Source organism: Spodoptera frugiperda, chromosome 16 (genome assembly GCF_023101765.2).
Source record: "Spodoptera frugiperda isolate SF20-4 chromosome 16, AGI-APGP_CSIRO_Sfru_2.0, whole genome shotgun sequence".
Taxonomy (NCBI): Eukaryota; Metazoa; Arthropoda; class Insecta; order Lepidoptera; family Noctuidae; genus Spodoptera; species Spodoptera frugiperda.
Genome location: NC_064227.1, coordinates 4,376,618 through 4,402,328, shown reverse-complemented (window position 1 = coordinate 4,402,328; position 25,711 = coordinate 4,376,618). Strand labels below are relative to the sequence as shown.

At 40.9% G+C, this 25,711-nt stretch overlaps 1 protein-coding gene across 18 annotated transcripts in view; it reads right to left on the bottom strand.

The window, feature by feature from the left end:
• LOC118280717 (ankyrin-3) overlaps window positions 1-25,711 on the bottom strand; it is a 133,345-nt gene that overhangs the window by 70,889 nt on the left and 36,745 nt on the right. For 5 of the 18 annotated variants that reach the window (XM_050699402.1, XM_035601040.2, XM_050699401.1 and 2 more), the window contains exons 2-14: window positions 19,948-20,055; window positions 10,183-10,285; window positions 9,538-9,731; window positions 8,820-8,975; window positions 8,161-8,362; window positions 6,735-6,859; window positions 6,112-6,258; window positions 5,726-5,855; window positions 5,095-5,294; window positions 4,336-4,489; window positions 1,815-2,048; window positions 1,148-1,246; window positions 570-698 (exon numbers count right to left, since the gene is read on the bottom strand). In XM_050699402.1, the coding sequence (XP_050555359.1) occupies window positions 570-698; window positions 1,148-1,246; window positions 1,815-2,048; window positions 4,336-4,489; window positions 5,095-5,294; window positions 5,726-5,855; window positions 6,112-6,258; window positions 6,735-6,859; window positions 8,161-8,362; window positions 8,820-8,975; window positions 9,538-9,731; window positions 10,183-10,285; window positions 19,948-20,055 (1,981 nt within the window). The other 13 variants (XM_050699403.1, XM_050699404.1, XM_050699408.1 and 10 more) reach the window with 12 other exon arrangements.

The window sequence follows — 25,711 nt, the reverse complement described above, 5'->3', positions numbered from 1 at the left end:
ATTGGTTTGCTTATACTGTGGCTTTCCAATTTGTGTGTAACAGTTGATAATATGTATAGATTTTATTTTAATAGAACTGCATTTGTTTTATGAATGTTTAATAAACTTTAATAGAACTCCGATCGTCAAATGTCGTCTTTTACGTGGGACATAAGGACCGTTCTACAGTAATTTGATAAGTTACAGACGCTTAAAATCGCACTTATTTCAAAAGAAACGCAAAATATAATTAAATAATAGAATAGAATTATTAAGCTTAAACTTGCTTGCATTGTGATCATTACGCTAACGGCTAAGCTTCGGTATTTCGGACTATAAAGGTACGCGTCCGCAGGCCCGCATAGTACGCATCCCACTAATCGGATTTTAATTTGCCTTGTATAGAAACTCATATCCACTGCATCATATGCATCATCAGCAATGCTTACATGCGATGCGTACTGATGACGTCATACGGAATGCGTACGATGCGTGCGGTGCGTACGATGCGGGTCTGTGGACGCTTACCTTAAAACATTTGTTTAGAAGTCAAGTTTTATACCCAGATCTTGTTAATAATGTTATCTTACCATTGTTAGCCGGTACGTTGACATCAGCTCCTCGTTCAATGAGCATCTCCACACAATCCTCGTGGCCCTCCTGTGCCGCCATGTGCAGAGGAGTGAAGCCTGCCTTCGACTTCACGCTGGGATCCGCATCTGCAAGAGAAATAGTTTAAAATTAGTATTTCATTTAAGAAAAGCTATGAAAAGGAGAATATGTTCTTTTTTTTTCATGTTCAGTATAGAGATTCGGATATGCAAAGTATTGACTCGTTTCATTGCATTGTTAATCCGTCAATCTGTGAGTGTTTAACACAGATAGATAGTGTGGATTATCGGTAATTTTATACTGAGAAATCTTTTCATTGCCATTGGCTTTTGGTATGAATAATAAACGAGCCAAGCTTTTATAGCCTGCATTATGCAGTTATAGTTGGTTAGGTAGCCTTTAAAGTACACGCAGTCTAAAGTCTTGTTGAATCATGATATCATGATAGAAAAGAAGCATTAAAACTTACCATATTTGTCCAGTACCATATGTGTTTTATATGATTACCTTTGATTATTCTTCTCTTTAATCTATTATAGGTAAAGGATCTACTTACCATGTTCAAGTAATGCGAAGGCGATATCTGGATGATTGTGTCGGCAGGCGATGTGCAGGGCGGAGTGTCCGTTCTTGGCCAGGGAATGTGGAGACGCTCCTACAAACACACTCTAGCTCACTAACTAGCTTACTACATCACACAGTCATTTCTAAGGTGGTTTAAAAATAATATTAAAATGTCCTACATTCTAGAAAAGTCTTCATTACTAAGGTTTTTTTAAGATAAGGAATAAAATAAAAAAATGATAAGGAATCAATAATGTTTTAAGAGTTCTAACTCATTGAATTTGCTCTCTAATAGATTTTGGAGTTCAAAAGACAAAGAAGACAAAATGGAAAGCTATTGAAGAATTATGGATTAAGCTCGATCCATTTGTTTCTTGGTTTGGGTTAAAAGTTATTGGAATTTCATCGCCTTTCTGATCGACCTGATATTTAGTACACACGCTGAACCTGTATGTCAGTACGTTTGTAAACGCACCCACGATACAGGAAAAAATCTAAGTGTGGGGCAACTAAGGGTTTTAATAAAAAAGAAAGAGACGAAATCTTGATGACCATATAATATAATCATTTTTTTCCATTATGCATATGAAATGTAATGACGCGTTTAGCAGAATAGAACTCATAACAAAAAAAAAGTATGTTTGTGTATAATTAGTTACCTTTATCCAACAACAAGAGCGCGATGTCAGGGTGTCCGTAGTAGGTGGCCATGTGTAGCGGCGTGATGTGTGACCGGCCGGGCGCGTCGGGGGCGGCGCCCTGCGCCAGCAGGAGGCGCGCCACTCCCGTGTCTCCGTACTTGGCTGCCAGGTGCAGAGGAGTGAAACCCTTGCGAGTCTCTGCTTCTATTGCTGCTCCGTGCTCCAGGAGGATTGATGCTACTTCTTCTTTGCCTGTTTAGAAAAACGTTAAAATTTATTCACGGATTAAGATTGTTTATAATTTCAACTTAAATAGGGTTTAAATCAAGAGTAAATTTATGCTATCATTAGCAAAATTATTGATACAACTATTTTGTTTCGCTCATACGGCTCACAACGACGCTACGACGGCTCCAATGCTTTCAATTTTGTAATCAAAATTAGCCTAATAGTCTATCCGTTGTCAAGGTTTGGTGAAGCTGACGGACAGTATTTATTTATCCTTCATGTTCATCGATTTAAAAATCAATCGTCTGCTAGACTATTTTAAGCAGTCCTAGTACTTATAGTACAACATAACAATAACAATTAAGACTACTATAAGACAACATAACAATATAATTAAGACTATAATTCTATAATTTAGACTACCATAAGTACTAGGATACCATAACAACAACAGAGGCTACGGACCCTCCTTGGCGGCGATGTGCAGCGGCGTGTACTTGTCCTTGGTGGTGGCGGTGACGTCGGCGCCGTGCTGCAGCAGTAGCGCGGCGATGTCTGCGTGGCCCATAACTACTAGGACAACATAACAACAACAGAGGCTACCCACCTTCCTTGGCGGCGATGTGCAGCGGCGTGTACTTGTCCTTGGTGGTGGCGGTGACGTCGGCGCCGTGCTGCAGCAGTAGCGCGGCGATGTCTGCGTGGCCCATAACTACTAGGACAACATAACAACAACAGAGGCTACCCACCTTCCTTGGCGGCGATGTGCAGCGGCGTGTACTTGTCCTTGGTGGTGGCGGTGACGTCGGCGCCGTGCTGCAGCAGTAGCGCGGCGATGTCTGCGTGGCCCATAACTACTAGGACAACATAACAACAACAGAGGCTACCCACCTTCCTTGGCGGCGATGTGCAGCGGCGTGTACTTGTCCTTGGTGGTGGCGGTGACGTCGGCGCCGTGCTGCAGCAGTAGCGCGGCGATGTCTGCGTGGCCCATAACTACTAGGACAACATAACAACAACAGAGGCTACCCACCTTCCTTGGCGGCGATGTGCAGCGGCGTGTACTTGTCCTTGGTGGTGGCGGTGACGTCGGCGCCGTGCTGCAGCAGTAGCGCGGCGATGTCTGCGTGGCCCATAACTACTAGGACAACATAACAACAACAGAGGCTACCCACCTTCCTTGGCGGCGATGTGCAGCGGCGTGTACTTGTCCTTGGTGGTGGCGGTGACGTCGGCGCCGTGCTGCAGCAGTAGCGCGGCGATGTCTGCGTGGCCCATAACTACTAGGACAACATAACAACAACAGAGGCTACCCACCTTCCTTGGCGGCGATGTGCAGCGGCGTGTACTTGTCCTTGGTGGTGGCGGTGACGTCGGCGCCGTGCTGCAGCAGTAGCGCGGCGATGTCTGCGTGGCCCATAACTACTAGGACAACATAACAACAACAGAGGCTACCCACCTTCCTTGGCGGCGATGTGCAGCGGCGTGTACTTGTCCTTGGTGGTGGCGGTGACGTCGGCGCCGTGCTGCAGCAGTAGCGCGGCGATGTCTGCGTGGCCCATAACTACTAGGACAACATAACAACAACAGAGGCTACCCACCTTCCTTGGCGGCGATGTGCAGCGGCGTGTACTTGTCCTTGGTGGTGGCGGTGACGTCGGCGCCGTGCTGCAGCAGTAGCGCGGCGATGTCTGCGTGGCCCATAACTACTAGGACAACATAACAACAACAGAGGCTACCCACCTTCCTTGGCGGCGATGTGCAGCGGCGTGTACTTGTCCTTGGTGGTGGCGGTGACGTCGGCGCCGTGCTGCAGCAGTAGCGCGGCGATGTCTGCGTGGCCCATAACTACTAGGACAACATAACAACAACAGAGGCTACGGACCCTCCTTGGCGGCGATGTGCAGCGGCGTGTACTTGTCCTTGGTGGTGGCGGTGACGTCGGCGCCGTGCTGCAGCAGTAGCGCGGCGATGTCTGCGTGGCCCATAACTACTAGGACAACATAACAACAACAGAGGCTACCCACCTTCCTTGGCGGCGATGTGCAGCGGCGTGTACTTGTCCTTGGTGGTGGCGGTGACGTCGGCGCCGTGCTGCAGCAGTAGCGCGGCGATGTCTGCGTGGCCCATAACTACTAGGACAACATAACAACAACAGAGGCTACCCACCTTCCTTGGCGGCGATGTGCAGCGGCGTGTACTTGTCCTTGGTGGTGGCGGTGACGTCGGCGCCGTGCTGCAGCAGTAGCGCGGCGATGTCTGCGTGGCCCATAACTACTAGGACAACATAACAACAACAGAGGCTACCCACCTTCCTTGGCGGCGATGTGCAGCGGCGTGTACTTGTCCTTGGTGGTGGCGGTGACGTCGGCGCCGTGCTGCAGCAGTAGCGCGGCGATGTCTGCGTGGCCCAGCCGCGCCGCCACGTGCAGCGGGCTCTGCTCCTCGCGGGCGCGCGCATCCACCTAAGGACATACACTTGCTAGTAAAGTTACTCTATTGGGAGGGTAGCAGTCACCACAGAAATGAGAAGAATAGATAATACACATACAGTCTCTAAAGGTGCTCCCACACAGCAGTTATATAACGTTAGAGACTGATTTAACATTTGTGTTTAAACAAATTATAACAGTAATTTTAGAGTATGTTACACGCTATTGCAAATGTTATATTGTTACACATTGTTGTATAACGTTATATAACTGCTGTGTGGGAGCGCCGTAATTAGTTAAAAAGAAGTAATTAATTTCTGTTCTTCACTAATTACTCCTTCTCTGTTCTGTGGTAGTCACACGTGTGAACAAGGTCTTGATTAGATACTAGTTGAGAAAATACTGTTTGATAATTAGTCAATCCGGCGCGAAGGACCTAATGTTCTGTGAAATTTTTGAGTCTGATGTTTGATATAAAGCAGGCAAGCAAGTACACATTTTATTATTTTTACTACACAAAACACTAAAATTTGATTACGTGTAGTTTTCAATAATTGCCTTAATTGTTTTTATTAATCTGGGAACTATAACCGAAGCATATTGAACCTTAAAACATAGAAGTTAGAACACACTCTCACCTTAGCATTGTTCCTAAGCAGGACCCTGACGAGATCAGTTTGGTGCGCCCTGGCAGCGAGATGTAGGGGAGTCTCCCCCCGCGCGGTGGCGGCGTCGGCCGGTGCGCCTGCGCCGATGAGTACGAGCGCGATGTTCATGCAGCCCATGAATGACGCCACGTGCAGCGGTGTCAGCCCGGACTCTGTGGTCGCTGATTTACCTGGAGTGAGGGGAAATGGAGGTAAGAGATTTAGAGAAACAAGATATGAAAGATGTGACAATGATCTAAAAATATACGAGTATATATTTATTGATATGGCATTACGTGCCATAATGTGCACTCTACCTACCCCTTCATGGATTAAAGGCGTGAAGATATGTATGTATGATTTAAAAATACAATAACATTAAAAAATATAGCCTTTTATTTCTGGTAAATGAACCAAGCATTTCTTGTTATCTTTTATTATGGTATAAACGGATTCCCAGCAATCCTTAAATTCCTAACCCCTAAAAGAACGCAGTGCCCTTGTAACGCCTCTGGTGTTTTGGGTGTCTGTGAGCGGCGGCGATTGCTTACCATCAAGTAATTCGTCGTTTCGTTTACCGGCTTATATTATAAAAAAAGCATAAAGTAAATTATAAACTCACTAGCGCCATATTTAAGCAGCAGCTCAACGACTTTGAGCCTATTCTTCTTGCAAGCAATGTGTAATGGAGTAAACCCGTTCAATGCCCGCGCATTGGCGTCCGCATTCCTGTCTAGAAGGAGTTTTGCCACCTGGAAGAAACAGTATTACATTTTAAAATCTAACCTAAAAGTTCCACGATAAAGTTGGTTTTAGATTGACAGCTGTATCCAAAAATAATGCTTAATAACAGAGATATCATTAAATTACATTTCTCATGAGCTTTCGAAAAAGAACTTATTCTATTAGATATAAGGTACATTTTAACTAAACGTAGCCAGGACTGCATTAAGAGAATCGGTGAAACTAAAATAGACTCTATCCTCATAACAATTAGGCATATATTACCTTAACGTGTCCACAATGAGCAGCGACATGTAAAGCCGTCAAATAGTCGACAGTGACGTCATCGATGGGAGCGCCCTCTGCCAGCAAAACTTTGGCCGTCTCCACGTGTTCGCCTTGTACGGACATGTGGAGAGGGGTCAAACCGTTCTGGAAAAGATAAAAGGTAAAATGAACTCTAATGTTAAATAAATTAAGGTTTAGATATGAAAAGTTTGAGACGCCCTTCTTCGGAAGAAGACTAAAGAGCACGCTTGGAACGTAATTACCAGTAATGGTATCAGCCCCATTCACTAAGTAGACGAGTCATTTACCATATCCACACATCAGTTCATAGGCATTACACCATGCTAGGATTATGAATTTTGACTAAAATTCATTACTTTATCTCTTTTCTCCATCTCTGTTCTCTTTTCACTCGCTCTTCTTCTCCTTCTATTTAATTTTTTTAGGACAACTAACAAAACACACTTAAAAATGGTTTACAATCATGTTTACAAAAAATAACGTGCTGAGTGTTGCTTCATTTACGAGTTGCCACGACATGGCTAGCGACAGTTTTGAACTATATATTCCAATATAAATCAAACCTACAGACTACTACTATAAATCTACCTTTATCGTACCTTAGTCTTGCTAGTGATAGGCGCGCCATGCTGCAGCAGCCTGGCCACCACGTTGCTGTGTCCGGAGCGCGCCGCGCAGTGCAGTGGAGTCAGTCCGTCTCGAGTCACCGCCGCTATGTTGGCTCCTGTAGATAAATGGTTACATATTGTTATTATAGGAAGTCTAAGTTCAACAGTGGACGTCTTGTGACTGATATTATGATGATGATGATGTGAAAATACTTTTTAATGCGTTCGGGGATAAGTGTGCTTTTCCACCACACGTGTGCTATATAGAGTATGTAGCTATGCTACAAAGATGTGAAACTATGAAATGATATCCGTCCCTAACTAGCTCGAAAAACATTAGTTAGTAATTATATAATTTCCTATCCACGTCGTTGAAGAATTACAATTTTCTTATATTAAAATAGAAATACGGAACTCTATACAAATCATCCAATCATCCAACTTTCATATACCACATGCAACTAAAAAAAAAGAAAAAGAAAAAATATGGCGGCGCTTACTAAATAAATGGCGGGCAATTTCTTAACCTCACTTTTCACGTCAAATACGTTGCAAGCGAGACAAATTGCCAAATTATAAAACGAAAATCGTATAAAATTGTACTAGATCGTATTCGTCAATGTCCGTAGCTGTCAAATGTATGCTGCGTGTCATGATGGGCGACTGATGCTTGATTGACAACATATCGTGAATGTTGCCCAATTAAAGCCACATTCCTACAATATGATATTTCAATCACATACGAAACATAATTAGTCGCGTGATAACAAAAAAATAATGAGAACATATGTAATTATTGAGTCGCCGCGATGAAAAATATAACGGGTGATTTATGTGATTTTATAATAGTATTAGGTTCGTTTAATTGTGGCCAAATAGTACAATTTCAATTAATAATTCTACAAATGTTAGAGAACCAGCAATAAATGTACATATCTAATATAATAATTAACAGCATTAAATTGCCTGTAAAGTTTAAAATTACTCATAAATTTTCAATTTATCATTTGGTAACGTCTATTTGGTTAATTTATCTGATTTACTTTTATAGAGTGTTAGTCCAGACAATCAAAATCATAAACAAATACATATATTTATACGATTTGGTGCAGACAGTTTTTCTGAACGGATTTTTCATCCATTAGTATTTTAGATTAAAGATTGAAGTTTATCAGAGAGCTCTGCTGCCTCTCTGTTAAATATTTGCAAGAAAAACAGTCAACCGACAGTGGAGTGTATTTTGCCCATTGCCACATGGTATACAGGTCCGATTAGGTCTTTGACTGCCAAAAGAAAACTGTTGAAGGCAAATCCTCCGCTAACGTCAGTCACCGGTGACCACCACTTTTTATCCCATAGGAACGCAGGGCGAGACCGCTAGGAACTAGCTGTTTATAATCATAAAAAAATATGTTACCATTCTCCACAAGCAGATCAAGCATAGCCAACTGTCCCCATTTGCTAGCGACGTGTAGAGGTGTGATGTTATGTTTGGCGGCGCGGCCTGCGTCGGCGCCGGCGGCCAGCAGCGCCCGCGCAACGCCCACGTTGCCGTAGTGCGCCGCTATGTGCAGTGGCGTGAACCCTGACTTCGAACAGGCGTCTGGGTTGTGTTCGTTCTGTGAATAGGAAATTAAGTATTAGTATTTCATCATGATGTGACTGTCCACTGCTAGACTATGGACCTCCTCAATTTAAGAGCACTAATTTAGCGGGGATTAAAGATCATAATTAAAATTATAGATTATAATTAAAATTATGATCTTCAAAGGAACCATATTTGATAAGAAAGACAATATACATAGTTACATTAGTTTGACACAAGCAATGGCATCAAATGTAGGATGCAAAAGTAATGAGAGCGGCTTTTGAAGTTTTTATACGATAGTATAAAACTTTACAGCTGTACAATTGTACAGATATGTATGGACTACTGATTTTGGAATTATGGCTAGGATATAAGGAAGTAAATAACAATAGAACTTATAACTATGTCAAGTGAAAAGTTTATCAACAGAGCATTTTGCAACCTTGTAGACCCCATTACGAAATACAAAGCATGATAATAAAATTTACCTCAAGCAACAGTGTAGCAGCTTTGACGTCATTCTTCTTAGCGGCGATGTGCAGCGCCGGTAATCGAACCTTGCCCCTCGTGTCTGATTCCAGTAATTCTGCGACTACTCGGTCGTGGCCTTGTTGCATTGCGACTGCGAGAGGTGTGAAGCCATCCTGGAATGAGAAAAACATAAGTTTAATACTTATTTTAAGGTGCATCCAAAAATACAGAATTGGTCCTTTGTACCAATTGGTCTTTTGGTCTTTGTGTCCTTTTTTAAGTTGTGTCGATACTAGGATTGTATTGTTGATGGGTTCATTTTATAAATCCACCAAAACAAAAACACATCACACAGACCGTTGTGCCTGCCTGCTGATCAGGAACAATAACTTGTGGATGTGATGTGATACACAGAGTTGTTCCATGAAGGAATCAAGCCTACAACACTAGACTAACTGATTTTACGTCTCTTCTTCCCTGTTAAATTATGACTGAGACAACACATAGTGTCTGATACATAAGAAGACTAGCTACTTCCGCGCGGTTTCACCCGCTTTGCTCGGCTCCTATTGGTCATAGCGTGATGTTTTATAGCCTATAGCCTTCCTCGATAAATGCACCATTCAACACAAAAAGAATTATTCAAATCGGACCAGTAGTTCCGGAGATTAGCGCGTTCAAACAAACAAACAAACAAACTCTTCAGCTTTATAATATTAGTATAGACTAACTAACCTCTGTAGCCAGGGTCTGACTGGCTCCAGCAGCCAGCAGCATCTTGACGCATCCAGCATGGTTCTCCTGTGCCGCCATGTACAGCGGGGTGAAGCCGGCCGCTGATTGGGCGTCGGCCTTCGCCCCGGCCGCCAGCAGCGCCCGCGCCACTGATTCTTGCCCCGCGAGACATGCTATGTGGAGTGCTGTGTTTCCTGGAACAGAAAAATATATTTTATATATTATATGATAATTTTTAGCAATGCCGCAGGCAGCAGTATGCTGTCAAGAATGTGGTGAAGTGTATCTCAGTTGAAAAGAGATCTTGTGATGTACGTAACAGGTCTTGAAACTAAAAAAGTTTTACAGGTCGTCCGTTTACCTAATTTACTGTTTTATTTAAAAATTCGAATTTTATCACACCATTTAAGTTTTATATGGTTAGACAATAATCCTTGTGATTTAATTTTTACTATTTTACTTTAAAGTAAATTTAAGATTTGCTTAGATTTTTTGTTATTATTACCCACTGTTAGTCTTTTTGACCGACTTCAAAAAAGAACGAAGTTTTTAAGTTGTCGGCATCTTATTTTGTTCACCAATTATTTGAAGACGCCTGAATCGATTCGAATATTGTTTTTCGTAGGTATTGAAAAGAATCGTTACCTTTTTTAGTAGCAGCGTCTACTGTTGCGCCTCGCTTTAGTAGCTCCTCGACCACGGAGATGTGTCCATCTTTAGCGGCCAGGTGAAGCGCATTCAGCCCGTTCTGTGGACAAGAAAATAATACGATTATTAACCAACAAATCTTCAGTTCAAACAAATCTAAAATCCTTGCTATCTAGAATAGCCAGTATAAAAACTGGCGTTTGTTGACCGGTCGATTGCCGAATATGATTTTATTTTTGGGTGAAACATCATCATCATCATATCAGCCATAAGACGTCCACTGCTGAACATAGGCCTCCCCTATGACTTCTAGATAGGCCGGTTGGAAGCGACCTGCATCCTAACCAAACAAAACTTGGTAGGTATATTAAGATGACACTAAAATATCAAGCTATCTTTGAGAGAATATAATACAAAAGTTTACATAAGAACGCAATATTGAGACATGACTTTCATAATCATAGGTTTACGCACTCGTTTTAGAGCCCATAAACACATTGTTGACTTGACAATACATGACATCGTAACGGAACAAGGAACTTTTGGTTGAATACACAATAGGACTTTACAATGTATGGCAAACCGACAGTTAGGTAGGCATAGTACAACATCAATAACCCGTAACGGTCTACCACTGGTCTTTTTTAAGGGGTCATCATCCAATGACTTCTCCCGCTCTGGGCGAGGCGAGAGGGAAGGTCAGACTCTTACTGACTAAAAACCACCCCGTTCTTACTCCTGCTTCTCGAGCCGGAGCCTCGCCAAATACGCTAGGTACCCATTGCAGCTCCGTATTGCGTGGATATCCTCTACATAAGAGGGATTTATCTCAACGTCGCGCGTCGGACATGCGAGATGGAGATTGTATATTAAAAGTTCAGGTATAACAAAGAACACTGCGCGGTCCTTATGAAATGTGTAGTCCCTTATTTAGTAATATAAACTACAATAAACTAGGACAGCGTCAGGAAGAGTAGAGTACCATAGGGCTCCGATATTCCAACAGATAAATAAAATATTTGCAATGTTTCATCAAAGCTTTAAACGGAGAGGAGTGGAAAGTAGGTGGGTAGGCCTTTACCCTGCAGTGGGACGATCATGGCTAAAATTGGGGTAAATGTTTCATAAAGCACTTACTTTAGAATCTTTTTAAGCAAAACTTAGAAATCCCGCCAAGTTATTATAGTACCAATACCCACTAAGATATGCTACCCAATTCCTCACTTGTACAGGATATTATGAAAAACAGGTTTTCAGTCTGGTAGGAACAATGGTCTAAGATAAATGCTAATACATGCTGAGTAGCAACAACACAATAGGTAATTACAGCGAGATTGCTGCTAGATAAATTGTGAAAGGCGTTTCGGCAGGATTCGTCCTAAAACAGTCATACAGATTGTTAATGGTACGATTTAAAACGTTTGTTTATTCGTTTCAAAACGAAAATTTTATGTCAAACGCTACGGTCAATAGGAGCCGAACAGAGCGAGTGAAACTGGGCGGAAGTAGCTAGTGAACAATTCGAGAAAAGCTCTACTAGTTTCAAGTTACACTGGGACTCATATTCACGGGTGTGTCCCGGTGGGACTTGAGCATTTCTTATGCGAATAAAACATTAGCTGTAAGATTTTAATTGGCATTCACAAACGTCTAGTAACAATTAGAAATGTAAATACAAACATACCACACAATTGCAAGAAGAATAGGTTGCGCTACTTTCTGACTGTCCGGAAATTAGCCTGCTACAGTGCTACCCTCTAGCCGTCACTTCTCACCACACCATTAATTGGAACAGTCGGCTTTGTGCTAATAAGAAATAGGTGCCTTTATACTGCTTAATGAATATAATTATTTGATGGGAAAGAAGGTAGAACTAAGGATTTTTTTTATAAAATCTTTCCTAGAGTATTGATAAAATTGGATGCCCAACACGCCACTCACGTCCCCAAAAGTCTGACAATGCCAAAAATAAAAACGTAGAGCTGGCAATGTACTTGAAACTCTTGTTTTGTAGGTTTTCGTATCAGCCTGCAAGAATCCCAAAAACGGACGAAACCAAAAACCAATTCATGGATAATTTTATAATCATAATCTATAACTGTATGAAAAGTAATTACGTATTCATAGTTTTTCAAATAGAACGCCAATTTTTTTCCAAACCGGAGCGATTCAATTTGCGTGCAAAACTTCGCTACGAGCAGTGTTATTGAGCGAATCGTGTGCAGTAATTGTGTATGCGGAACTGTCAGTCAGCGTGTCATCCAATCAGGTAGTCTGGATGCTTGATGTTCGTTGACAGAAGGGGGACACGTTCAAGGTTTCAATACTAGTCTGTTACATAAGTGCTTATAGTGAAGTGGTTCCGATCGAGACAATTCTTTTTAAAATTGGGTTGGCGGGTGGCGCTAGTATCGTATTAGGTCTCTTGTCTCTTCGCACGTACTACGGTGATTAGGTAAATGGGCCTTTATCTCTTCCTAACTGGCGTTACTAATGTGTAGTCCAAATATAATATCTGTTTTGTTAACTAAAGAGCATAGATACAGGAAGGTCGATCAAGAACGCGTGTCATTTTAATTGGAGCCTGGTACAGTATAACGTAAACATATTAATTTTGATTTTATCATTTACAATCAAGCCCAATCATAACATCATCATGATCGTAATATTTTTCGCTCTAGTTAACAGTATTATGTTCTTTTATTGGAACGAAATGCTAACTTTACCATAACAGAAAAAAACCGTATGAAATGAATACACCTAATTTTTTATTACACGATTTGGACATTAGTGGCTCTACGTAACACATGACTTGTTAAAAGTGTACATTGACTAGCTACCCAAATTGAAGACGAGCTTCCTTAGCAACCATTATATCATCATCGGTACCGCGTTAAAACAAAAAAGATATTTTACCATATCGATTACGCTCAATTTCGCGATGGGATTAGTTGTCGTCGATCGCAATCGCAAGTGTAAAGCGATCCTTAGTTCCCCATTGGAGCGTAACAGATTCAAGCGAAGGCCGTTTCGGTGACAATGGATAATATTGATATTATTTTTAATTACAGGTTCGATGCTCGATACGGTTCATTTACTTTGTTTATATTATAAGTTTTCGTTATTAATTTTTTCGTGCGTACCTACTTTATTTTTAGGTCCCTCCTAAAATCTTTTACCAGGTTGTTATTAATCATGATTGTATTATATTGAAGTTATAAGCTCTGCAAAAAGCGAGGGGGGGACGATTTGAGGGGGACTATCATCCAATGACTTTTCTCGCCTTGAACGTGGCGAGATGGGGGTGACAGTCTCCTAAAAACCACCGCGTTCCTACTCCTGCTTTTCGAGCCGGAGCCCCGGTAACCCGCTTTTTAATCGTAGTTGGTATTTTTTCTTGACGTTATTCTTTTTCTTGTTTTATATTATTTCAAAAATACTACAAAGACCTCACGTGATTAATGAACGGGCCGTAGTAGGTTTAATAACCTCTTTCTCTGCAAATATTGCGGCTCTTAGAAACTGCCCCATTAGTTTTGTCTCGAACAAAATGAAAGCTTTTACTGGAAATAAATATATTTCGTTCACTTTAGTTTCTATTCCGATAATGAAAATCTAGAACTTCGATCGTTTATCGCTTAATAAAGAGAAACCGCTCTATTAACTATAACTATAAAATAAATACTAAAGCACTTAAGTTACTACCACTACTTTAATATTTCCACTAGATTGAAAGTTTTACTGAAAAATATATAGGTACTTAGGTACTTAATCTAACTGAATATTTAAGTATGTTAAATTAAAACGGCTAATCGGCTAATCTCTGGAGTAAAGATAATTATGACTACTGACTATAACGCCTAAATTGAGTATTTATACTTCTTTACCATTTAAACATTTTAGGGGGGAAGCTAGGGTAAGGTTTGGTGGGAATCGCTGTTAGTGAGATCAGCATTGCCTTAAAAAAGATGCCTTCTGCTGTACTCGTGGCGGATACTAACAAGCAGAGCCCTAGCACCGCGTCATCCACGTCCTCGCCGTCCTCCCTGGGACCTGCTGCAAAACGCCGCCGCGCGACCGCCACCTCGAGTTGCAGCTGAGCTAACGGATGCAGGGCGCAAGGCGAGTATTCTGCGCCTTAAAACAGAATCGACTCACTAGGGAGGAAACCCGACACAAAACTGAGCATATCCGCAGGCTCTGAAGCGGCAGCCCCGCTAGCGGATTAAGGCACAGTGGGCTAATCACCTGCTTGCCCGACAATCATCGATTAAAGAAACTGACACAGAGATAAACCGGACCGATCACTTACCAACGACTTTTGGCATGAAAAAACGGACACGAATTGCTATTTGGAATGTGCGAACGCTTGTCGATGACAGCAGACTAGCCCAGGCAGAAGCAGTGATGCTTAGATACAATCTGCAGATACTCGGACTGAGTGAAGTTAGAAGAAATGGTTTCGGGGACCTGAGAACATCCGGGGGTTTGACCTTGCTGTATTCAGGTAAAGAGAGTGAGGAAGAGGTGCGTGAACATGGAGTAGGGTTCCTACTTTCAAATGCAGCTAGGAAAAGCCTTTTGGATTGGAAACCGATCTCGGACCGGATCATATACGCTCGATTTAACTCAAACGTCCGCAAAATTTCAGTTATCCAGTGCTATGCCCCAACTAATGCAGCAACAGAGGATACCAAGGATGACTTCTACAATGCTCTGAATGCTACCATTAAGAAAATAAAGAAACAGGACATTGTCGTCGTCATGGGGGACCTAAACGCAAAGGTTGGCAGCGACAACACTAACCGCACGCGGCATATGGGTACACACGGACTTGGGGTGTGTAATGAGAATGGTGAGCGATTTGTCGAGTTTTGCCAGAACCATGATCTGACCATCGGAGGGACATTATTTATTCATGGCGACCACCACAAATACACGTGGAATTCACCCGATGGCACCACGAAGAACCAAATCGACCACCTAGCCATCAGCTCCAAATGGCGCTCCTCATTGCTAGATGTCCGCAACCGTAGGGGAGCCGATATTGACAGCGATCACCACCTGGTTGTTGCTGAAGTTCGGCTTAAGGTCGCGGTGGCCCGCGCAGCTGGAGGACCTGGCAGGGTTGGGAAGAGATTTGAGGTGGGCAAATTAAACGATCCAGAAACGCGCAAATCATTCCAACTTGAATTGCGCAATCGTTTTGCCACACTCGACACGGCTACTAACTCATTGGACGAGGAGTGGAATCGGATCAAAGTGGCCTATACAGAGACCAGCTCCATCGTTTTAGGGCGTAAGAGCACTCACTCAAAGGAGGACTGGATGTCACAACGTACATGGGACCTGATAGAAGACAGACGGAGACTTCACCTGAGACGCCTCGAAGCCCATGATGACGCTGTTCGAGCCGAACTTAACGTGCAATACCGTCAAAAGCGCAAAGAAATCTATCGCAGTACCCGCAAGGATAGGAGGCAGTGGGCTGACGGTATTGCAGATCGTGCTCAACACGCTGCAAACACAGGCAACTTAAAGGAGCTATATAAAGCTACAAAATCCTTGGCGGGTGGCAGTAAGTCCAGGAGAAAAAAGCCGCTGAAAGCTAAAGATGGGCAACTCATTGTGACACCAGAGGGGCAGCTGGCACGCTGGCATCAGCACTTTGTAGAGGTCTTCCGGTTACCTACGACATCAACACCTGGCGAACTTCATTTTAATTCCCCACCACCACAGCTGCTCGATATTAATGTAGACCCACCTTCAGCCTTGGAAGTAGCTAAAGCAATCCATTCTCTGAAGACAGGCAAAGCACCAGGACTCGACCTCATCACTGCGGAGATGCTACAAGCAGACTTACCTTCCGCTGTCGATGTTCTGACGCCTCTAATCGAGAAAATTTGGACTTCGGAGGAGCTACCGGATGACTGGAACAAAGGCCTTGTTATTACAGTACCTAAGAAAGGAGACCTTAGTATGTGTGACAACTGGAGAGGCATCACATTGCTCTCGATTCCTGCTAAGGTTTTCTGCAAGATCATCCTGGACAGACTGGCAAGGGCCGTGGACCCTCTCCTCCGCAGGGAACAGGCTGGTTTCCGATCGAGCCGCTCGTGTACGGACCAGATCAACACTCTTCGTATCATACTGGAACAGGCATCAGAATGGCAGAGAGAGATTTACCTCACATTTGTTGACTTCGAAAAAGCCTTTGATACGTTGAAGTGGCCAAGCATCTGGTCTCGTCTACTAGAAATTGGAGTGCCACCGAAGATTGTCCGCCTGTTGGAAAGTATCTACAGAAAGTACTCCTGTAGAGTAACTCACAACGGTCTCATTTCGGAAGACATAGCGGTGCACGCAGGTGTCCGCCAAGGCTGCCTTCTGTCACCTCTGCTTTTTCTGGTCGTCCTGGACGGAATTATGCTTCGCATCACAGATAAACGGCGCCGCGGGATAGAATGGGGACTGTCCAACACATTAGAAGACCTGGACTATGCCGACGATCTTTGCCTGCTGAGTCACACCCATGCCGACATGCAAGCTAAGTTGGACGATTTGCGACAGGAGGCAGCAAAAACAGGGCTTAAAATTAATACCCGGAAGACCAAAGAAATAAGATCTGGCGTGAAGAATAATTCACCGTTGCTGATTGGCACAGAGGCAGTGGAGCGCGTCCACAAATTCACATACCTCGGGAGCGTCGTGTCGGAAACTGGAGGAAGTGAGGAGGACATCGCCTCACGGATCGCCAAAGCTCGAGCAACTTTCGCGCAGTTGAGACCGGTCTGGCAGTCCCGAAAACTGACCCGAAGGATCAAGCTTAAGATCTTCGGGTCCAATGTCAAATCGGTGCTGCTATACGGGTGCGAGACGTGGAAGGTGACAAAGGACATCTCCCGCCAAATCCAGGTCTTCGTTAACCGATGTTTGCGTCGCATTCTCGGTATTTACTGGCCCGAGACCATCTCCAACTTAGACCTGTTGGAGAAATGCCACGAAAGTCCTATCGATCGCCAAATAAAACGCCGCAAGTGGGGATGGATTGGCCATACTCTCCGAAGAGGCCCCGACCACATTCCTAAACAAGCATTAGAGTGGAATCCCCAGGGGAAAAGGAAGCGTGGCCGTCCTCGGCAAACCTGGCGACGTACTGTAGTGGCGGAAGCGGCGGGCATCGGCATGACGTGGAGCGAGGTGAAGCGGGAAGCTCAAGACCGATCGAGATGGAGGACCTCTGTCGACGCCCTCTGCCCCATCTAGGGGTCATAGGACCTTAAGTCAAGTAAGTCAAGTAAGTCACCATTTAAACAAACGTAGTAATGGTAACCATTTACCAAAACGACCATAACTAACATTTCACACCAATTTATAACCTTCAAACAATAAACAAACGCATTTATTTTCCGCGCCATTTTTGCAAACGCAAAGGTATTTCCATGAACAGCCAACAGCCCACAGATAACATATTGTTCGGCCTATGACATAAGGCCTCAACAAAAAGTGGGCTCGTTTGTAAAACCACTGTAATGTCGACCGTGAAATGTATAATGCGAATGTGAATAGATGCAATAAAATACATAGTTTGTTATCTATTTTTATGATGATGATTACCCCACCTGCCAGGATGTCCTCAATATGTCACTGTGTATCTGATGCCATGGGCAGAGAACAGGGTTGGCGAATGTGACTGCCATTTTGCTTCATATGTGTTTGAAGACAGATTTTGAAGGACCCTTTTTTGAGGGGGAAAAATCATACAATGACTTCTCCTGTCTTGGGCGAGGCGGGATGCAGTGTCAGACTATTACTGACTAAAAACCACCCCGTTCCGACTTCTGCTTTTCGAGCCGGTAGCCCCGGTAAACGCGGTAGGTAGTCCGCAGCTCCAGAATCTGCTAACCCTATCTCTTTAGGTTATGTTAGGTTAGACTAGTTAGCGAATTTTCTTCATTTTCATCTTAATCAATTCTTTATTTTTAATATACATTTGTTCAGTACATCATTATTATGTTCGATATTAACAAATGATTACAGTCATGAATCAATATTGGTCCACAAATAAATAAAAGAAACCTATTAAAAAATACTCCATAGAACTTCATTACAATCAACAGTCCAATCAAATTTCAATTTCCCATCGAAGCCAATTTATTTAACAAACTTCCGCCAACCCTGAACGCAGCTACTGTTGTGTAGCGTACCGCGTTAAATGCGTGTGCGCATTTCATTCAATTTGCGTCGTTACCGTTGCAACAATCAACTCCTGAGAGATTAAAGTGGTAACACGGTTTTAGAATCTCGAGAGACCTTGAATTGCGCTCAGTAATGTAAATTATCCGCGATATGTCAAGAAATGGCCGGATAAATTAACTTTGTTATTCACCCACCTTTCTCTAAGAAACTGCAGTTTATCACATACAGCCAATAACCGGTTTTCCGTTTTCATTTATATTTTAGTTTAAACCGCGCTATATTTCCGTAAAATTGTGGGGTTTTTAAATGGGACAAGCCCGCTACGACCTCCCAAAATCGCTGCATTTCCTGTAAGCCAGGATCAACAGTAAACACAAACATGAAAACACCGCATTGAAGTCGGTAAAATTGTGGGATATTAATTAAGGAGTTTATAGAAAATTGATTGCAGAAAGGAAGCGGACAATCTAAGCATTTAGTGCTGAACTTTCTCCTGGCCTGCTCTTAAGTAGGTTAGGGTCGGGACTAAGTCTTAACCGCTTGAAATTTAATGGTATCAGAATTTTACATGCATTACCTACCATATGTCCTAAAGAACCTTTTTTGGATGAGATCCATAACATTCTAGATAAGTCTGACTGCACGGTTGGTGCGGTGGCAGGGCAACCGCGCAACGTGTAGCAGGGATCGATTCGTGCACGGAGCAACTCTTTGTGTGATCCACAAATTGTTGTTTTAGGTCTGGGTGTCATGTGTATGTGAACTTGTATGTTTGTAAACAAACACATGATATAGGAGAAAATCCTTGTGTGGGGCAAATCTTACAAGAAGAGTTTTGGAGTTCTGGTCCTTAATCCCAATTAAGAAAACCAACACAAAGAAGGAAGGAAGGAATTTTCTAATGATGTGTGAAATTTACGGGGAAAGACAAGTTCCTTATAATTAAACCCTTATAGTCTATTAGAACAAGTCAGTATGATTATGATCATAAAACATAAATACGAGTATTAAAGCAAGACGCGACACTCGACAGTGGCGATAATTATCTAGAATTTCTAGATAAACATGTACAACTGCTTATTTAATAGTTAACGATGGTATATTTAGAAAATGCCATATTATTTGCAGTAAACGGAGGTGACGTTACACCTCCCTAAGCGGGAGATGCTGAAATATGGACTGTGTTGAGCTAAAGAGCTAAAGACTTGATAAAAATTATAGTATTGACTCAAAAAATAACAGTCCTATGCGTAGATTAAGAAGGAAGTTTCAAATTGGAGCATCGGTATGCACAAAATTGGTTAGAGAATTTGAAATAACATAGAAGATTAGAATCAACGGCTAAATGTTGTATTGTATGTAGAAATTACATGATATTAAGCAGCAGAAGATGATCAGCTAGGCTGTTCTTTTAATTTAAAAGATCGCGGTCCGCCATGTCATTGGTTGTAAGAATAACCTCGACCAATAAGAATGAGATCGAGCTCACTTCAAAAGTTCAAATTGATAGTTCGTCATCATACTGCTATTAAATAATTTACTTAAAGACTCAAGTAAGCTTACCGAATTGCATGTGTTTATGTCCTTGACGGCGCCTGAGTCTAGAAGATCGACGACTGTGTCGAGCTGACCGGCGCGCGCCGCTCGCAAGAATGCTGTGTTTGGTTCTATCTGTAATTAACAAAAAATAAACATTAGCAGATAATTATGATAGGGTCATTAGAAAGAAACTGTCGTTTTCTTAATACTACATTAGCGAAGCCAGTTGACAGTTTTTCAATGAAATGTATCACTTGCGTTCGCGTTTAATAAGACGATGAATAAAAAAAGAATCACTTATTCACACAGTGTGCAGCAAGACACCACGATATAAAATGCCATGATCCCGAGACTACAAAAGGTCAGTTCAGATCAGTTCATAAGTTCAGAATGATTCTAACATAACACTTTTTTTTCTCACAAAGAGTAATTAACCATTGCCCTGTGACACTCCATTGTCAATTTTAATTACGTCGTTGTCAATCAGCCTTATACAAACTTTAGGACTATCCTTAACTCCAAAGCCCTTAAAGTTAGTGTTTAGTTTCTTGATTAAACTATTATCTACATGAACTTGGGGCTATATAAACATTGTGTATTGTAACGCGATCAATTATTCACGACATTTACATTGCGTGACTAGACAACGACTAACAACTGAGCTGAATATTTTACGTTCCCAATCATGAATGAACACTGAATTGATGCTTTCGATTAATTTTTGACTGTGTCATTAATATTTATTGAATTTTTTAACTGTATCATTAATATTTATTGAGTTGATTAATAACAGGAGATAGTTCGGCTACAAGATGAGATTAATATTACCTACGTACGGTTAATTTTATATAAGTAACCTACGTACAAACAATTTTAATTCCCTAATCAAAAATTAAACAGAATTAGAATACTGATTGAAGGATTGTTGGCTTCGAGTGTGTCCAAAAACCACGACCAATCATCACACAATGAGCAGCAAGATAGTCTATATATTCTTTAACCTAATTGCGATCCACAAGATGCCTGCCAAGGGCTACTCTAATGCCTTGTTTGCACTACGGTAGCACGTTAGTCGAGTAGCGAGTACTTAGTAGTTCTTTCCCGCTTCGATTTTGGGATAGTAGCGAGAGAGAGCTACCTACTATGAACTCGCTACTGGACTAAAATACTAGCGTGATGCAAACAAGCCATTAGCTAGGCTACACTATCGCAGCAAATCATACACTATGCTATAGCAAATAAGGGATAGATTTATTAAAATCTTTACGTCTTTCGGTTAACGAATAGTTTGTTGAGATGATCAGATTAGTCTAATGCTTTTGATGATAATAAAATGGTTTTAGTTTACCTAATACATTACGACAGTCTACAAATTGAGTGGCAAGTGAAAATCCAATGTAGACTCAGTCCACGGTAATGTTTAACTAAATTATATTAATACAGTGTTGTCGTGACCGGACTTCAGACTTGTACGAGCTTTCTACTAATGCTAATTCGATATTGAATTATTTGTGAAAACTGTACACTGGAACAAGTTCAGTATAGGTACGATTAAAAATATTGATACTTGGCATTACAATCAAATTGTAAAATGTGAAAACTTCTCGCCAGATAACAAAATCTAAACCTTAGGCATTTGACTGCTGACAGAAAACTTTAGAAGGCAAATCCTCTGTCAACTTAGGTCACCGGTGAAGCAAAATAATAAGTATTTTATTTTGATACCGTAATTATAAGGATTTCTGGTGCCCCGCTTTTAGATTTAGTATCAGTTTCGTTATCAATAACCACATGTAAGATAACACAAACTTCACTACTCACAAATTTCAGATCACACTTGAAATGTGTTAGCTACCTGATACACTATTCATTTAATCCGACTGTACTTCTACTAAGCATCGGACACTCGATTTCACTGCTATTAACCAGATATTTAGGGCTCGGGACCCTTCAGCTCGTATATCGCGAATGCCTGATAAACCGCTAGTGAAAGCAAATAAATAAGGCTCCTTAGAATTGAATAGGTACTTATTAGAAAACTGTCTGAGTTCCTTACTGCAGCCATTAAATCAATGGCATTTCTTGATATTTGTAACGACAAGCGTTTATCCCGTTGGTTAGTTACGGCTATGATCTATTTCTAATAAACTTTCTGTACGTAAAGCTGTTTTTGGGCGTGAGAGTATTAAATACCCTTGTATCTCCTCTAACTCTACTTTCTCAAAAATTCTCAAAAACCTCTCCTAGTAATAGAGTTTTTTGTAAAGAAATTGTATGATACCTCGTGACTCCTCACTAGGTAAAGGGGCATTGGCTTTAATTATCGTAAAATATGAGAATAGCAAGCTAAAGAAGACATCGATGGACAAGTAATAGGATATCCTAAACAATGAACAAAGAAGATATTTTATGTCATCCAAATGAGTAATACGGGAGTCCAAATTATGTAAAAGACAAAAAAGAATCTTTGTCTAAATTGAAATTTCTGGATAAATTGAAACCGAAGAGAAGTAACTACTATTTAATATTCCCATTTCTCAACGAACTTAATACGCAATTTTGACAAGGTTATCGTTTTAGGGATAATTTGATACAGTTCCAATAGGTTATTGAACAGTTTTAAAGGTTATTTCTTAGGACTGTGAGAAAATTTATTTCTCATCTTTCTATTACTTAAGTTATGATTTGAAATACCTAATTTAAACTAAAATGAGTGTGATCAAAGACCAAAGATTGATGTTATGTGTATATTTGCAGATAATAGAAACTCTAGTAAACTTTTGTGTTGGACTACATGAAAAAAGTAATAGAAGTCCCTAACATATGAAGAATTATAAAAGTATAACAGAAAATAGTTGAGAACCCCAGTCATAGTAGGTATAATCATCTACTAGGTAGAATAGTCAGACCTACCTAGGTACTTACATGCAGACAAGAACATTTTTACCACATTCTCATAGAATAGTTCGTCTGTTGCAACTTGAGGGTAAAATGTTGAATAATCACATAGATTTGTCCATAGTCGTGTTCGTGCCCTAAGATTTCACGCCTCGAGCGGCGACCCGGCCGGCAGCTTATCCGTCGGTATCGGAAAAAATCTCATTTTGCGCTCTATTTCCTCAACACGAAGGGCCGTCAAATCTACTTATCGATAAAGCCCGCCTGATGGACCCAATACCTGCTTATTGAATAAAAACGTTACCATTTTACAAGTAAAATCTTCAATTATTGAAGAACTCGCTCCAAGCTTTTATACCTTAAATGGTGTAGCGATAATATCGTTCGACGATCATAGCATTATCTATTTTAATACATGCATAATAAATGCTAATTTTATGTAGCCTTTCTCACTTGAGTTAAGAGCAGTAATTATTGGCAGCTTGTACGTAATGATGACCATGTATGTAGAGCTTTTTCTTTTATTAAAGTTATTTATATTAGATTAAGTTGATTATAGCCTATGATAAGATGTGTATTAACGTTAATAGAGGTTGTGTTAATTGGGACATATGACCATGATTGAAACAATACAAAAACAGCAACTAACTTGAAGGACATTTCACACACTCAACAAGATTCAAAAGATCACAATGACGTATTAAATAGTTGGATACCAGAATTCTAAAGCAACAATAACAATGGGCATTTTAATACCAATCATATAAAAGCCGAACAGATGTGAGCGTAGAATTCTAGAAATAACGAAGTCATAGGTACACTTAAAGAAATTAAAATGGTGAAATGCAATGAACTAACAAACGGCATAAAGGTTAATAAACCCGAAGAAAAATACGATGATATTATTGTATTTTCGCATGCCGTGACAACCTACGATATGTGTGTTGCGATACTAGGAAAAATATAAGATAAGAATCGTCGGAATTCTTATTAAAGAATCAACTGCAATACTGAATGAGAAGCGTTTTGTTTTATGCACGAAAAATAATATAAAAGGGAATATAAAAGAAAGGCTTAAAAGCGAATGATGGTGATCTAAATTAGAATGAAAACGATAAAACTGGAATTATAATGAAACGTGTCATATTGCAAGTAATTACTTATTATAGGTAAGTGTACGGTGAACAGTAATAAAAGAAACATAAAATATGTTAGCACAAGAACAAGTAGTCCGTGGAAAAGCAATTTAATATTAATAAATGAACGCTGTTTTTACTCCTGAAACACGTAATAATCTTGGTAATCAGTTATGATACAAGTTTTATAACACTACCATTGCAACGGTTTTGTGGGACTTAGTTTATAAGATTCTTACCTGTCTGGAAGTAAAATAAACAATAAAATATAAAAGTAAGTAACATAACGTGTTCAGATGACACTGCACAAAAAACACCCATAGATGTTCTAAACTACAATTACAATAAAGTTAATGTGATGAAAGCTCAAATTATAGTAACAGATAGACAAATGAAAGAAAGCCATACTATAGTACCAAACGATGATTTTAAAAACTTAACAAGAGCCTAAGAAGACTTAAGACAAACCACAGCCTCAAGAGATGAACAAGATAAAACATCAACAATGGACAATAAGTTCCTGACTGTATAATAATTCAATCAATACGATTTGAACGAAGATACTACAGAGTTTATAAATGAAGAAATTTCCGTAAGCTCGTCTCAAGATACTGAGATAATAAGCGTCGTGACTTTAGAAAAAAGATTTTAATCGAACACAAGTTTATAAGGCTTTTGACAAGTATTGAAGATTAATGCGTAGGTTTTTTCAAATTACTTTTTTCTATGTGCCCTATGAAACCTAGTTTCATTATAATTTAAATGGACACTGAAACAAACAGAGCCATTAAACTTCTGGCCGCTTTCAGTCATGTTTATGGCGTTTTGCGTGCCATTACAGTGGTTTTATGGTGGAAACATCCTTGGGAGTAAAGTAGACACTTAGACACCACAATTTCCATCGTTTCATCGCCTACCTATTTAGCTAAAATACTAGAAACATTTTTAAACTAAAGTAACGATGAATATGATACGATAGCGACATTTTTAACATTAACGCTGAAATCCAAACATGTTATAATATTTCCAAACTTAATTCTCAGTATCAAGCACACAGTGACAAAATGCACACACAAGTTGACACACACGCAACGCAGTTGACGTAAATTAGTCAATAAATAATAATTGACATGAACGCACCACTAGAGTGATGGAGTAGACGCGTCGTTCGAGCGGCAGAATGCGCGCGCCGCACCACACCGCCATGGCGGCACTGGCTGTGCAGGCGCAGGCGTCATGCGCCACCGACCACACCAGGTGACAACGACAATATCGACCAACAGTAGACCCACTGGGGTCGTGATACAAGCTCAGCTGCCAGAAGGCACAATCATAGTAATTGCGTGCTATTTTAAGAGATCCAAATCGCACGATCGAAGCAAAAAACCATACAGTTCAAAATGTCAAACCAACAATAGAAACTTAATATTGAACGAATCATTGTACCTACAGATCGATTGTCGACTTCAGATTGCAGAAAAGCCTGTTACAAATATTACATACATACATTCGCAAGTGAAAAAAGTGTTAGACGCTATAAATAATACGTGGGAAGACTATTACCGAGATGAAACTATCAATTATGAAAGCAATAAAAAATCTATCAATGATATAGGAATTAAAATCTCTTACCGCATAGGCAGTGACGACGCAAAAGAAAATGCAATTCATGCGCATATAAATTGCTAGTGGCGTATGACGGTAAAAAATTCAAGGTTGGGCCTGTGGTGTAATAATGCCGGTGATCTATATCA